Source organism: Belonocnema kinseyi, chromosome 6 (genome assembly GCF_010883055.1).
Source record: "Belonocnema kinseyi isolate 2016_QV_RU_SX_M_011 chromosome 6, B_treatae_v1, whole genome shotgun sequence".
NCBI classification, from domain to species: Eukaryota; Metazoa; Arthropoda; class Insecta; order Hymenoptera; family Cynipidae; genus Belonocnema; species Belonocnema kinseyi.
This window is the reverse complement of record NC_046662.1, coordinates 69,937,085-69,951,051: the sequence shown is the minus strand read 5'-3', so window position 1 is coordinate 69,951,051 and position 13,967 is coordinate 69,937,085. Positions and strand designations below refer to the sequence as shown.

The following is a 13,967-nucleotide window of genomic DNA, read 5'->3' as shown; positions in this document are numbered from 1 at the left end:
TTTTCTTCAATTATTGTTATTTTAAATTCAAGCGATGATTTTAGAAACTTTAAACATCAAAAATATTTGATTATTTTATTTTTAATAAATGAATAATATTTATTAAAAAAGTTCAATTGCATAAATTCGGGAATTTTAAAATTAAGTAGTACTATAAACTATCAGGAATTTTATTATTCGGGATTTCGATAATTAAGCAATTTTTAATTCAGGAATTTACAGAATTTACTCTTAATTGTACAGTGTCGGAAATTTTATTTTTCGGTATTCTTCAGTCGTCCCGAATTATTTTCTCATTTGAATTGTGGTTTTTATTATATTTCGATTAATTTTATTTTGAAAATAATTAACTTAAATATTTTGTTTAAGCTTACTTTCTTAAAGTTGTAAATTTGGAGAACCATATCCCCAGATTTTGGACAGGTAGTATTACTTCTAATGCAAGCAATAGAATCTACTTCTGACCACTGATTAATAAGTAGAGCCTCGTTTCCATAACGAAACCAGGATAAATACGAAAACCACTTGAAATACTTTGGCACGGATCTGTGTGAGAAAAACAGATTTTTTATATTTTTATTTTTTAATTCAGAAGAATATAATACATTTTGCGCATGAAAAAATATAAATTTTTATATAAAATACTCACGCTGTATTTAGGAAGAAACCACCAAAAAGTAAAAATGGAATAATGATTGGAGGTCCTACCGAAAGAGCCATAGACATACTTGAACTTGCACAGGAAATAAGATATCCTGAAAATAAAAATCGAATTGATTGAATGAAAAGAGAAAAATATTGATGTTATTGTAAGATTTAAAGCAGAAAAATCCTTTGAAAATTGCACATTTTTAAATATAAAATCTTTCGAAATAAATTCAAATTGCTGTTTACAAAAAATTGTTATAAATTCAATTAAAAGACGACATTTTTAATTAAAATCACTTTGAAATCTAATACCAACGAATAAAAAAATGAAATTATTTCAAAGAGAAAGTTTCAAAATTCCACTGTGGAAATTTGAACAATTGTAATTTATTTTAAATCTTTCAGAATTAGAAAATTTCAAGCTGAAAGTATTTGAAGTCGCAAACGTTCAAAAATCAACAAACAAGTTTTTGAAATTGTAAAGATTTTAAACTGAAAGATATATGCTCAAACTCAAAAGATCAATTTAGAACCTTAAAAATCGACGCAATTAAAAATTTTTAATTAAAATTTTTGAAATTGAACCAAATGTAAATTAAACTCTCAAAATTTTATATAAAATTTAGAATTTTGTAAGATTTAAAATCTTAAAAAGATACAATATTTAAAATTGTTAATTAGATCATTTTTGAACTGTTTTAAATATTCTTGTGACAATATTAAACAATTAAAAATTTGACTTATTTAAAATAGAACATTTTAAAAGATTCACGATAGAAATAGAAAAAAATTAAAAATATTGGTTTTCTATAATAGGCAGTATAATTTTTAAATTAAGAATTTTCAAATTGAGCCAATTAAAAATTAAACGTACAAAATTTTTTATAAAATCTTAAATTTTGTAAGATTTAAAAAGTATCGCAACTTAAAATTGTTAATTAGCCCATTTTAAAAAAATATTTTAAATATTCTGGTAAACATATCAAATAATTAAACAATGTAATAATTTAAGTTAGAACATGATTAAATTCGACTGTTGAAAGTTAAGCAATTAACTGATTTTGAATCTTTGACAATTGCACAATTTCAATAAGAAAATATTTTTAACAATTCATACTAGAAATTGTTAAAAATTTAGCTTTCCATTATAAACACTATAATTTAAAAACAAAAAAATTGGTAAAAGTGAGCTAAAAATTAAACTTTTGAAATTTTATAAAAAAATCCTGAAATTTCTAAGATTTAAAGCCTTACAAAGTTACAGAATTAAAAATTGCAAATTAGACCAATTTTTTACTGTTTAAAATATCCTTGACGAAATATCCAATAACTAAAAATTCACATTATTTGAAATAGAATATTTTTAAATTCGACTAGTAAAGGCCTTAAAAGACTCACGCTAGAAATCGTGAAAAATAACAACATTTATTTTTCCAATATAGGCACGAAATTGAAAAATCAAAACAGCTTAAAATTAAACTTTCAAAAATAGAAATAAAATCTTAAATTTTGTAAGATTTTAATATGTACACAAAACTATAATAAATTTAAATCATTTAGAATACAATTTTTTTCTAAATGTCCCAAATTAAAATGTTTTAAATAAACTTGGATAAAATAGATTATTTTTTATTCCAAGCACTTCAAAACATAATTTGCAGTAGTCAAATTTAAAAATTTCAACAAACAAGTTTTCAAATTATAACTATTTTAAAGTGGGTGCTAAAAAAAAGAAGATTAATTAAAATGGTACACAATTTGAAATTGTTGATTAGATCATTTTTGAACTATTTTAATTACACAATTTAAAATTAGACTGAATAATTTTTATTCTCCTAAACTTAACTCTTAAAAATTTCTTAAAGATTATAAAAATTTCCAAACAGAAAAATGTGTAATTGTGTATTGAAAAATTCAAAGAAGAAGCTGAAAATACGAAGCATTAAAAATTAAACAATTGAAAACAAATAAAAATGATCAAATTGATTTAAAAAAATTTTAAATACGATATTTTTTTTAATGTTCAAACTTAATATTGTGAATATGCGGAGGATTAAAAAATAAACCTTTAAATATTGTAACACTCGACCTAAATTTGAAAAAAATAAAAATTTAGTAACTATAATTTGAAACTAAATTATTAAAAATTCTGAGTATTAGCTGAGCAATATAAAGTTGGAAGGATTAAACTATTTTCAAATTAAAACCATGACAACCTGAACAATTTTTTACATTTTATATTTTATACATTTATAGTACTTTTGGAATGAAAGAATTTTTAATTTTGTGAGAAATCTGTTTAAAATATCAAATTTTGATTCTAAACTCAAAAAAGTGCAATGCTCTGAATAACAAATAAAATTTGAATCATATTTCTTTTCTTTTGTTTTCTATTAAATATATTTATACTACTTTTGGAATGGAGTAATTTTTAAATTTTTAAATTTTTAAAGAAATCTTTTTCAAATAGCAAATTTGGATTATATAACCCAAAAAAGTGGAATAACTTGAATAGAACATCCAATTTCGTATAAATTTCCTTTTTGTGTATTTCTATTTTATATATTTATAATACTTTTAGAATGGAGTAATTTTGAAATTTTGAAAAAAGTCTTTTTTTAACAGCAAATTTGGATTCTAGAGCTAAAGAAAGTGGAAAATCTTGAATAGCAGATTAAATTGTGAATAAATTTCGTTTTGCGTTTGATACCAAAGAAATAGTAGAAATTATTTTTTAATTTCATAACTCTGTATGATATTTATATACAGAAAGGATATGTCGTTATAGATAAACCATAAAATATCACTAATATCACAACCATGTCTATTGAACTGCCGCGTAATTCGAGAACGACGTAATTCTATCATGTGCAAGTAAATACATGTGTGCATTCGAAAAGCGCATCAAATATCACTCAGACACATCGCAAGCTTAATAATTCTTTCCAGACACACGCAATTATTCAGGGACGCAACTCAAACTTAATTTTTAAACCAAAAAAATTGCAACTCAAAATAATTTCAATATTCCCTAATATTTTATATTAAGTGAGTATTAATTAGATAAAATAAAACCAGTAATGCATGCAAACTACTTTCTTAATGAAAAATTAAGTATTTGTTCTCTTATCCAATTTTTAATAGTTTACTTACTTTAATTATTAAACAAAATTTATTTGTAATTTGAAAAATGAAATAAATTTTATTAATTTTATTGAGTAACAAATTGTTCTTATTTTTTAAAAAATGGTAAACATCTGAAAATAAATGTTATTTCCAAACTTGGTATTAATATAATTTATCTATATTATAAATAATTTATTAATCAATTTCTTTAATTTGAATATTTAAATTATTATAAAAAATCCTTTTGCCTAAGAATTTAGGCAAATCTTTAAAGATTACATTTTTAGTTATGTTTTTGCTTATTTGAAAAAAATGATCAAGCCGTTCCTGATACATATAGCTACCACTTCCCATAACAATATTTTACCTGTAGCAAACCAATATCCCATGCTCTTTACCACGTTCATATCTTCAGTGGTTATCCCATTAACTCAGGATGCAAAAAAATATATTCTAAAGAAATTACAATCTTCAAAATAAATTAATTGCCACGATTCTTATAATTTAAAATGAAATTTCTGTGACCCGGTAATAATAATGAAAATTTTAAATTACATTTATATTTACCAAATGAAGTAGCGACATTTGCTACCAAAGTAATGATACCAGCAGCGATGAAAAAACGATCGATGCTAGGATAAAGATGAATCAACGGGTAGGAAATAAATGAAAAAATAAGAGGTACAGCAATAAATATTGGCGCTTCTGCCAAAGTTTTACAGAGAAAATAAACATCTGTTCTGTACATTCCGTTCCGTTGTTCTCGTAAAAAAATTGGCAGCTCGGCACAAAAGACCTGAAAAGAAAAGAAAACTAAAAAGCAAATTCTTCGTAAAAAAAATACGATTTTCTCTGCTCACATTGATGACTGCAAACACATTTTGGAAAGTCATATTTGTGAGGAAAATAAAAATGGCTCCGTTAATATTCATCACTCCATCTTGATCTAAACGCTGTCCAAAGAAGATGGTTCCAATCAAAAGAGACACCATCTGCAAAATAAATTTTATATCTCTAAATTTCTTGAAGTTTTTATAATATATTTTTATTGAAATTTATCGAATTTAACGTACCACAGTTTGTAGGAACCTAACTTTGATGAGAATTGGTTCCTTGATGACAGAAAGCCAGGATCTCCAGAGCACTGCTCGAAACTGTTCGCACCAGGAAGCCTTGTATGGCGAAGTTCCTCTCGAAGATCCAATTTTCCAATCCACTAAATCTTCGTATTCACCCTGAATTGTTCCAGCCTCCAAGGCAATTTTCGTTCCCATGGCGCTTTTTTGAAAAGTGTCACAAATTGTATTGATCGTTTGACGACAAGAAATCTCCCGTCCGGGAACAACGGCCAAAATTTGTACGAAGTAGTCCGCTGGGTTGTAATTGCTTGGACAAGCTGCTCCTAAACTTTTCGTCATTAAATTATTATTAATGAGACCAAAACTATTTTTTTGCACTAGAAAAGAAAATAAATCAATTAAACTTACGTCTTGAAAAACAAACAGGCTTGTTCTCCAGTTCCCATAAATGCAACTCTCCCTTCTGCCATTAAAAGAATTTTGTCGAAAAGTGAAAAAAGTTCAGAAGAAGGCTGGTGAAGAGTCGTTACAATTGTTTTTCCACGTGCTGTAAATCCATAAAAAATTCACAACATTTTTTCTATTTGATTAACCCTTCAAGGGCATACTGGGTGTTCAACACCCAGTGACTTATTTGCGCTTCAACAAAACGTACCAAATTAAAAAAAATGGAACATATGGCGCCAGATTAACAAATGACATGAAAACCTACTTTTCTATGTCATTTTCACGTCATTATGATTTTTATAATTTTTATACGCAGCTTTTATTTTTCAGAATAAATACGTTTTTTGGAACGAACACTATAAGACTAATTTTATTTTTGAAGCCCCGTATCTCGGGAGTATTAAAAAAAATTATCAAAAACTTAAAAAGTTATGAATTTTAGAGTGAAAGAAGATGACTTTTTACTACTTTAAATTGCAAAAACTGTTATGAAACCTTTTTCTGCTTAAACTAGATAGATTTAACATCATTAATTGATTTTCTTGTAAAAAACTATCCAATACCGTCGGCACAGCACCCGTTTGAATACTTTTGGGTACATAACACCCAGTACGGTCTTTATGTTATTTTACGGAAGTCTGCCCTTTAAGGGCTCATCTTTTTTTATAAAGAAATTAGAGAAATACCTGTTAGGGCTTTTAAAACGGAAACGACTTGATGTGCCATGAAGGAGTCAAGACCGGAAGTGGGCTCGTCACAAAACATAAGTGGAGGATCGGTTAAAACTTCAGAAGCAAAGGAAAGTCTTTTCATTTCTCCACCTGAGAGGCCTTTTAATCTTCCCGGTATTCCTATCACGGTATTTCTACATTTGGTTAATGCGAGCTTAAAAAATTATGTAGAATTATTTCAGGAGTTTGTCATTACAGGTGTTTCTAATATTTGAAAAGTGAAAAAAATAGTTAATATTTTTTTTAATGCAAAATAAGAACCTCTGAAATGACTTCATCGACTCTCTGTACCCTCTGTATAAACGGAATTTGCCTATTCATTCTGACCCTAGCTTGAAAAAGCAAATGTTCTTGTACAGTGAGGGTACCAATAAAAAGGTCATCTTGCTGAACATAAGCCATTCTGGAAGTGAGAACACTGGAGGTGACTCTTTGTCCATTTGCAGCCATAGTTCCAGAAGTTGTGACTCCTCGGCCAGATCGAAAAGTTAGGGTATTTAAAAGAGTAGTTTTTCCAGCACCAGAGGATCCCATGATGACTAGTAATTCACCAGGATATGCTACTCCACATACTGAAAATACCAGGGTTCAAATATTTCAGGGATTCCCCTCTTTCTGTGAAATTCTCGTTACGATATTTGAACAAAAAGTTGAATTATGCGAGAAATTCTATAAATTTAGTAAATGTTTTCTGTTTAATATCTGCAAAATTATTCTATTCAAAACTAGAATATCCTATCGCATTTAGTGAAATTTGTATTAACTTACGAAATTATCTGCATATTATAATTAATTTAAGCTTTTAATATTTTAATTTTAAATGTTAGTTATTAATTTTTATATTTAAAAATTAACAAATATAAAACTAATGTCTATAAAAATAATAAGATGCATCTTTATAATATTGAAGGACTTGAATAAATCAATTTTAAATAAATAAAGTAAAGAAAAAACATATAGATCGTAAGAGAACATCCTGGACACGAACTGTTATCCAATATAAAATTGGAACACTTACAGTAATTAAAAAAAAGTATCAGGTGATTTTTTAAATTTAAATGTTGAAAATTAAATAATTAATAAATGGAATATTCCATGTTGATCAACTGCGATCTTAAATGTTTTAATATGAGCACTTTATAGTAAAACGTTAAAACTTGTGACACTATTTTATTTTTAAATCTTGCCAATGAAAAATTTACAACTGTTTTTTTTTACCAATTTCAAATTAAACGATTTAGGATTATGAAAAAACACTTTCAAGATAAATTTTTTTTTCTGAATCTATAAAAATTTGTTATTTTTAAAATCTTAAATATTTAAACTGCTCAAAATTTAACTATTTTTAATTGAGTTTAAGAACATTAAAGAGTATAAATTTAATTTTACATCCAATACACAATGCACATAAGTACAAAATGACAAACCTTGACAAAAAATTTAATTATACTTATAAGGTTTGATTAATAATGATGGAATTTTTAAAAGAAAAAATATTCTTAAATATGAAAAAAATTATAAACAAAAATAATTTAACATTATTTAAAAATATAACCTTTGTTTAAAAAGATTATTCTTTTCTACATGTAAAAATAAATTTTATTTCCCTTATTTTTCACTTTTTCGTGAAAAAATTTTCCTTATTCCCCCTTTTTTGATTTCTTTTTCCTTGGTGATCCCTAATCTTCAATTTTTATACTAAATTTAGATTTTTCATTATTACGTTCAAATTTATACAATAGGACCTTTTGAATTGGAACTCAATTTTTTTCACTGTATAGTAAGTAAAATTTAGTGTAATTATTTTTTATTTTTATACAACGATCAAAAATAGTTGATAACTTAATAATTCACCAAATACGCTTTAAATAACTCAGATTTTTTAATGCAAGCGATTAAAAAAAAATTATTTTTATATTTTATTAAAAAAAAAAGTTGAACTTTAACACTGAAAATTTCATATTTTATCTTTTAAAGTCAATGAACCAAAAATCAGATATTTTCAAAAAAAGTTTTCTATGATAATATGAATCAAAGCAATATTGTGAGTTATGCATTATAACAGAAAAAACATTTTTAATAAATAAAAGTTGAAAATTTAGGCAATATAATTATTTAAACAATTGTTTTTGTGATTGAATTTTTTCTTAATGTATCTTTTCAATAATTTAGAAATAATTTTAATTTGAATCATTGCTTATTTGCTTAAATTTTTTTCTTTTTTAAAAATTGTTTTAAAGATTTCATTAATAGAAAAGTTTACTTTCAGAATTGGAAACAGTAGAGATGTGGAGAATTTTTTCACCAAAAATTAAGACTTCATTTATTAAAATTCTACCATTTGTCAAAAATGATAGAGAAACGATCGTAAGAAAAAATTAAATAGTTAAAAAATGTTAAAATGAATGTTTTTTGTATGTTTCACAATTTTTATGTTAATAATAATGTTTCCAACTTAAAACGACATCATCAGTGATATTATATTGATTCTCAAAATCATAGAAAAGTTTTTTTTCAGAAATCTGATTTGTGGAACAATTACATTAAAGTATAAAATTTAACATAAAGAATTATAATAATTAAACATTTAACTAATTACAATGCGAAATTGCACTCTTGTAAATTAAAAAATTAATGCATTTAAAAGAAAACGAAATTTATTAATGAAACAATATCAAATTTTAAGCAATTAAAATTAAAAAATCATACATTTTCATTTCTAGAAAATTAAAAAATAGTAATTTAAAGTATTCGTAATTGCAAAATTTCAAATGAAACCACAGACTTGAAGTTTTTAAATCTTAAAAATTTAAATTTTCGATTACCTAATTTTACGTTTTGAAGTTAGCTCGTAGATTCAACGATTTCTTTTTAAACCCGTATTTAAAAATTATTATACAAGTAAATTAAGATGAAAAAGCCAATGAAATGCATTATCTAATAAATTAAAGAATCTCAAAAATGGAAAATGTTTACAAATTAAAAATGCTGAAAATTTTATTTGCAAAGTGAAACTTTAAAGTCAATTTTAATTCATTTGTAAGCTTGAAAACCTTGATAATGAAGAAGGTAATATTTTAAGCATTTAGAACTAAAATTTTGTAATTGAAACAATAAAAAAATGAATATAAAATAATAAATTAAATTTTTTAAACTTATATCTACATTAATTTTAATAGCAATTATTAAAAATGTTTACCATCCTTAAGGAGATGTTTTTGTTGAATCGTCCCCTGAGAATTTTTACAAAACATTCGATCCCAAAAACGTATATTTGTGGTTGCTGCATACACATTTACATCACTCCAAGTGTAAATAATTTTATCATGTGGTTCGCCACCTAGACTTTTACCTGAATCGTCAATCGGTTCCATCTGCAAAGATGCTTCTGGAGTGTGACTTTGGGATGTGATCCCAACATGAGAATCCTTAAAATAAAAAATAATAATTCTCTTAGCAAATAATGTTCCTCTGAAAAAAATTAATTTGAGAAAAAAGTATAACAGGAAACTTAAAAGAATTAAAAACGATCAAAATAGTATTTTCTAAATTAAAGTTTATCTCCATTTTTAAAAATTTTCCTTATATTGCTATCATAATTCATTACAACTTATTCTTTTTCAAATTGTTTTAAATAAAAGGGATCCCTAAGCCTAAGTTACAGAGTTTTATTCACATTTTAAATTAAAAATCTTCAGTTTCTTGTTTAATCAAGGTGTCTGCTCAAATCTTGGGAAAAAATCACCTGGAAATTCCAAGTTTCATCAGTTTTTTCCAGATAAAATTAGCACCATCGATTAATTAAATAATACTTAAAACATAATTAATCATTTTTTTAATTTGTCCCTAAGCTTCATATACTTGAATCATTATTAAAAAAGATTTTATATTCTCTTTTTATATGTTTTAAATTCAGTGCATAGTAAAAAATACGATTAAAAAAATATATATCTTCTAAATACATAAGTTGATTTTTTAAATAAAATAGATCAATTTTTAACCAAACAGTTATATAAAAAAAATAAATAAAATTTAATTCCAAAACTTGAATTTTAAACTAAAATGTATCAAAAATAATTGGAATGATCCAATTTTCAACTAAAAACATCAATTCTCAACAAAGAAGATGAATTTCTAGCGAACAAGACGAATCTTGAATACAAAAGTTGATCTTGAATACCAAAGAGATTAGGTTTTATTTAATTTAAACAAAAAATACAAATCTTCAAAGAAAAAAAAAATTTTCCAAAAATAGATTTGTAATTTTCAACTAAAAAAAATTTCCAACTAAAGAGTAAATAGTTAAATTTTCAGTTCAAAAAATTAATTTTCAACAAAATAGATGAAATTTCAATTACAATGAGAAAATAATGAATTTCCAACAAAATTATTTCTTAAATATCACCCCTATAAATATGTTTTATAGGGTCCCAAAGAAACCCCATAAATAAAAAATTAGGTTTTGCGAGTTTTTGGCGCTGATTATGATTTTTTGCGGTATTTTAAATATAGGTTGTTTTTAATGAATAAAATAATACTTTATACTGATAATACATCTTTACATAAATTTTTTCAGCAATTTATTAACGTTTTTGACAATTTTATCTTAGAATAGAGTTAAATAGTAGCAGTTTTTTCCTAAAATTTTTCACTTTGTCCACTTTTCAATTATAGTGAGGTAATAATTAATTCAAGGTAACAAAATTAGATTGTGAAAGAATTAATTATTATTATTTATAATAAGATTCTCTTTGAATAATGTTAGAAAGTTGCGGTTTTTCTAAACGTTTCCAATTTTTTGTCCACTTTTCACTTAGAGCGAGGTAATAATTAATAAAATTGAGCAAATATAATTTTTCAAACAAATGATTATTTGTAACTATCTTCTCCTATATTAATTTTAGATAGTTACGTTTTTTTCACGAAATTTCAAACTTTTTGTTCACTTTTCACTTAGCGAGGTAATAATTAATGCATGGTAAGGAAAATAATTGTTTAAAGAATATATTATTATTGATCAGTATCTTCTCTTAAACAATTATTGCTGGAGAGTTGCTGTTTCTACTGAAATGTTTACCTTTGCTTCGGCTATTTAGGTATGAACAAATAATAAAATTGAAATATTCTTTAAATTTTGTATATGGATCATACTAAATGTAAATTTTCCTTAAAGTAGTTATCAAGAGCATTTTTGTTTAAATTAATATAAGTATTTATTATTTTTTCCTGACTAAAAGTCAAAGAAAAACTGAAACTTACAGAAAAAACCCGGACCTTCTAGCATTACTCTAAGAGATAGTTATAATAAATAATAAATTGTTTAAACAATTCTATTTGTTAAATTTTATTAATTATTATCTGAGCAAAAAGTAGACAAACAGTTCAATAATTCAGAAAACTTCCAACTTTCTGGCATTATGCTAAAAGAATATACTTTCAAATAATAATAAATGGTTTAAATAATTATTTCTCTCAAATTTAATTGATTATTGCCTTGCTCTAATTTAACAGTTAAAGACAAGTGTAAAAATTTGAAGGAGTGATATTTCAAAAGTATTTACTCATTTTTATTCTACGGACAATACTTTATGCATGATATGCATGAAAATTCGAAAAAATACCTTATTTGAGAAATTCAGTTTAATTAAAAGATCAAATTTTATTACTTCATAAGAAAAAGGCTGCAGAAAAGTATGACAGATAACATTTCATGTGGTTTTGATTCAATGAAGCGAAAATAATTGTGGGGATTACCACATGAAACTTATGTTCTTTGTCTCTTGAATAGCAAAATCTTTGATTTTACTAAAGTAATTGAGAGTCTCTCCAATTATTTTTCAATAATAGTTTTTTTTCGGAAAATCCTATTAATAAAGTTTCATCAAAGTGTCAATAACTTTTTAACTAACACTGACTGGAATAAATCATTCTTGTCTTCTGCTCAATGGCTGGTGAGAAGCCAACAAAGAGCATAAATTTCGATGGGGCTTCAGAAGTCTTTTCACCCTCATTATTTAAAAGTAATCCCTTTTTATGGCCATCCAGATAAATTACTGTCGAATTTGAAGGGGAATCGATAATTTTTTAAATTGAAAGTATACATAATAAGTTATGTAATTATACTTAATTATACTCTCATCTTCTGACAATAGAAATTAATTACTAGAATGATTTTGGTTTTATTATACTTCATCCCTATTTAAAAAATATATAGTCAAACGTTTTTTAATTTAAACAATAGTAAATTATCACGTAATTAATCAAACATAATAATGAATTTGTAAGAGTAAATTATATTGTTCCTTCAACTATATAAATTAAATTATTATAATTTTTAATCCTTTAACTTTATATAAATAAATTACAACTATGAGAATCTCTAAATAATTCATTTGACACTTTACTTCAAAATAAAAGAATAGTTTTTCTCGTTGAAAATGGAAAAAATCATGTTTTTGAATTGGTTTACTCACAAAAACGACTGATCGATAAGAAACTCTTGGTTTTCCAACTGAAATTGAAGTAGAGGGCAGGAGTCGTTCCGTTTCATCGATAGTAGACATTTTGAAAAATAATAATTTCCTTTTTTTAATAAATTATAACTTCCAGTATAATAACAATCCTTGACTCCAGTTTCCAGTGTTTTGCGGCTTTCCTCACTGACTAGCACAAAAGATCAAACAATTCTTCCTGAATCATACTCACTTCATTTCGCCTATCCTTTAAATTATCAAATTAAAGAAAAAATTAATTTAAATTTCGATTCAAAAATAAAATAAGAATCGTTGAAAAAGTTAAAAAATTAATTACATTCCTGAAAGTTTGTAAATTAATAAAAATTTAAATTATCATAGACTGTTATGGTACTGTATCTGCTTTGAGTGAAAAAAGCCTTTCCACTTGTGTATATATCCAATTTCAGACCACATCCTGCAGCCTTGTTTCAATAAATTCCCTATAGGCAGTTCAAAATAAAGGCATTTTTTATTCGAAAAATAAATCATGAATAAAAATTTTAGATTTCTTTAAAAAAAATTAAATTCTACAGAATCGATTTTAGCATACTTATAACAAAGGCATATGTCTCTTTTTAAAATTTAATAAAAAATTATTTAAAATCAACTAAGCACAACTTATTCTTAATACAAATTACATTTTTTGTTCTACTTTATCTGCTGTTATTGACATCTGAAACTTGTCATTCGATACAATACTACAATTTTGCGAGCATAAACAGGTTTAGTATTGCTGCTCTAAATTTTATATACTTTAATCAATTAAAAATATTCCTAAAAAATAATTAATGATAATTGATTTTAAAAGTTTATCTTTTTTAAAATTCTCAAAAAAAAAATGAATTCTTATATCTCCATAAAAGAAACATTCGAAAATGTTATAGATTTATAATTTTTTCCCCCTTAAGAATTTCAAATCTTTTAAGTTTAATAAACTAATTTCGGTTTGTTTGAAATTAATAAACTAATAAATAAATTAATAAATCAATATTGTTAAAATAACAATTTAATCTTAATTTTTTTATTTTGATTTACTTCAGTATTCTTGTTGTTTTCTATAAAGTTTTTAATCGACTGCGATATTTAAAAGATTCTTTTTTTGTTTCTATTATTTCAAAAATAATTACCCTTCAAATTAGATATTTAAAATTAAAATTCACACGTGAGAATCACTCGCGGAATCATTCTGAGAACAGGTCTTGAGTTACTGCCGCGACGAGTGCTTCGACGTAACTGAGGGTCTGATATTTTTCCTACTCAAACTCAATGCAGAACTCTTGTGCTGAGAAGACTTGCGCTATTTTCAAATAATAATTTCTGGTTCCTAAAATTTTTTGATTATTAAATTATAATTTAAAAAACTAACCAGGTGAAAATTCTAACAGGACTAATTACGTATTACATTTTTATTTTGTTCGTTA

The 13,967-nt window shown here is 24.8% G+C and overlaps 1 protein-coding gene across 1 annotated transcript in view; it reads right to left on the bottom strand.

The window, feature by feature from the left end:
- Nucleotides 1-13,761, bottom strand: part of LOC117175432 (ABC transporter G family member 3-like) — a 27,279-nt gene extending 13,518 nt beyond the window's left edge. The window contains exons 1-11 of the mRNA XM_033365139.1: nucleotides 13,674-13,761; nucleotides 12,505-12,751; nucleotides 9,231-9,459; nucleotides 6,293-6,603; nucleotides 5,987-6,185; nucleotides 5,262-5,400; nucleotides 4,848-5,181; nucleotides 4,635-4,766; nucleotides 4,342-4,570; nucleotides 650-755; nucleotides 375-546 (exon numbers count right to left, since the gene is read on the bottom strand). Coding sequence (XP_033221030.1) covers nucleotides 375-546; nucleotides 650-755; nucleotides 4,342-4,570; nucleotides 4,635-4,766; nucleotides 4,848-5,181; nucleotides 5,262-5,400; nucleotides 5,987-6,185; nucleotides 6,293-6,603; nucleotides 9,231-9,459; nucleotides 12,505-12,594 — 1,941 coding nt within the window. The 5' untranslated portion in view covers nucleotides 12,595-12,751; nucleotides 13,674-13,761. The remainder of the gene's footprint in view (nucleotides 1-374; nucleotides 547-649; nucleotides 756-4,341; nucleotides 4,571-4,634; nucleotides 4,767-4,847; nucleotides 5,182-5,261; nucleotides 5,401-5,986; nucleotides 6,186-6,292; nucleotides 6,604-9,230; nucleotides 9,460-12,504; nucleotides 12,752-13,673) is intronic.
- Nucleotides 13,762-13,967: the final 206 nt, after the last annotated feature.